General features: G+C 40.3%; 1 protein-coding gene across 1 annotated transcript; it reads left to right on the forward strand.

Moving 5' to 3' along the window:
* The first annotated feature begins 845 nt into the window (after window positions 1-845).
* On the forward strand, window positions 846-1,820 carry LOC144707375 (protein REGULATOR OF FATTY ACID COMPOSITION 3, chloroplastic-like). The gene is made up of 2 exons (XM_078580479.1): window positions 846-1,608; window positions 1,654-1,820. The coding sequence occupies exons 1-2, from the start codon at window positions 846-848 to the stop codon at window positions 1,818-1,820; spliced, it is 930 nt and encodes a 309-aa protein (XP_078436605.1).
* Window positions 1,821-2,304: the final 484 nt, after the last annotated feature.

Here is a 2,304-nt window from a genome sequence, read left to right on the forward strand (position 1 = left end):
CCTCCCTTCAGTATCATAGTTCTAGGATTTTTCATGATCCTTTTTATGAAATTTCCTTTGAAAGAGGATAAATAAAGGGGGCATCATTTTTTGGTGCCCATGCTATTCAAACCTGGGTTCCCCCTGCCCTTTCTTCCATTCTAGTCATTCCAATCATCCCACTAGAGTGGTTTGATGGTGAGGAGATCCACAAGATCATCAGTAATATTTCGAGAGTAAAAAGAGGGGATCCAACATCACATTGATCATGTTGGTACTAGGCACGTGAACGTCCTGACTAGACTCTCCCGATGAGAAAGTCAATGGTGGAAGAAGTTCCCCAGAATGTAATCAAATTATCCTTTTTCTAGATCAATTGTGACTTGATTATCAGCTTCCTCTCTATGAAAAACTGTTTCAAGCATTCAATGTCCATAAAATTGACTCTATGCACTGAAGTGTTTCTCAATAGGAAAATGTAAAAATATGAAATACAGATACCAGAGATGACGTAAACCTTTTAGTCACTAATCCCAAAGCTGAGTATTGTCGTTTCTCCAAAAATGTGGATCACGGTGGAACCCTCTCTCCCACACAATTGAAGAACAAGAATGCATCAAGATAATCTGATGCACCAGGCTGCCAGCATTGAGTTGCAAGCCAAACTCTAAAATGGTATGTACAGATAAGTGAAAGGAGGTTATTCAGAACTTCCCAACGACTCCCAGCTTTTGGATTTAATTCCACAGGTTTGGATAATAAGGTTTACATAATCTCTGACCTAGATCCATGTCCCTTCCATACTATATGTTAAACTAGTCTTTTCTGAATTTTCGAAGCTCTTCGCTGCATTCATGGAGGCAGTCATGGGGAGATTATCTCCTCCCTTCGCCATCCCTTCTACCCACTTCTCCTCCAAGTTCAACAGCCACCCAGTTGCCGTAGCTAAGCACCCATGTCTGAGGCATAAAGCAGAGATTTTGGCTGAGCGTTGCTATTCTTCTTTGGCCCATAGAGATTTGCCTACTCGATGGGCTTGCTCCCTCAGCTATGGCGGGAACCCAGTTGAGAAGAGACAGGTGTCTTCTAGGGCAAAGAAGGAGGGTAGATCAGATGCAGAAGGGTACAGCCCATTTCCTGTGGAGAACGAGTCTTTCTTTCCTGAAGATTTTCTTCTTAAGAAGAAAAAAATTGAAGGAGATGATGCAACCCTGCCTGAGTTTGCAGATGCATCAGAGGAGAAGCTGTTGGAGTTTCTCAATCTCCAGCTCGAGAGTGATGTTAAGTTGGAGAGAATGCGCCACTACGAGGTGGTTTATCTCATCCACGAAGAAAACTTCCAAGAAGTCAAAGCAATTGTCGACAAAGTCAAAGATTTTGTTAGGGAAAAGAAAGGCAAGATATGGAGGCTTAACGGTTGGGGGATGCAGAAGCTGGCCTATAAGATACAGAAGGCTAAGATGGCTAATTACATCCTGATGAACTTCGAGATTGAAGCCGGGCAGATTAATGAATTTAAGACCATGCTAGATAGAGAAGAGAGGATCATCAGGCATCTCGTGATTAAACGCGATGAAGCCATAACTCAGGATTGCCCCCCGTCGATAGAATTCCGACCTAGCGCCTCTAGTGATGATGATGTCGATGAAGATGATTATGACGATGATGATGAAGGATATGATAACGATGACGATGGGGAATTGGAAATGGATGAGCACGATGGGGATGAGAATTTTGAGGAAAACGTGATTATTGTCGACGAAGAAGAGGTGGAATATTCTACTCAGGATAGCAGGAAGACGAAGTCAACGAAGAGGATTGGTGCATCTTCAAGATCATGATCCTCATTTGGTCTTTGCTTTCCATAATTTGAGAGATTATATTGTAATGCTCTTCAGTTTGGTAGGTTATTTGTATGGTTGGGCACTAAAAAAAAAAAACCTAGTCTTTTCAGCTTGAAACTTGGGATAGTTCCATAATCTATGCCTTTACTTGATTCTGTCATTAAAAAGCTTTGAAAGGGCTTTAAGAATAATCTTGTCGTCTATTGGGCCTCTTTTTATCAACTTGGCCATCACTTGGGTTTCATCTTCTAGCAAAGGTTTTCAGTTGAGTATATCTTTTTATCCCAATTACATCCTAACTTCAACATCTTATTCTAATAAACTCTGTTGTTACAATTAAATTGCAAGCTGTAACAAAAACTACCTTAATTATAGTGATTCCAATTGTTTAAAGTCAATAAAAATATCCTATAATACTTGTGTTACCAAAAATCATTTCAGTTTTCCCTTTCACTATTTACCATTTACGCGAAAATGATAA

The sequence above is a fragment of the Wolffia australiana genome, chromosome 9 (assembly GCF_029677425.1).
Source record: "Wolffia australiana isolate 7733 chromosome 9, ASM2967742v1".
NCBI classification, from domain to species: Eukaryota; Viridiplantae; Streptophyta; class Magnoliopsida; order Alismatales; family Araceae; genus Wolffia; species Wolffia australiana.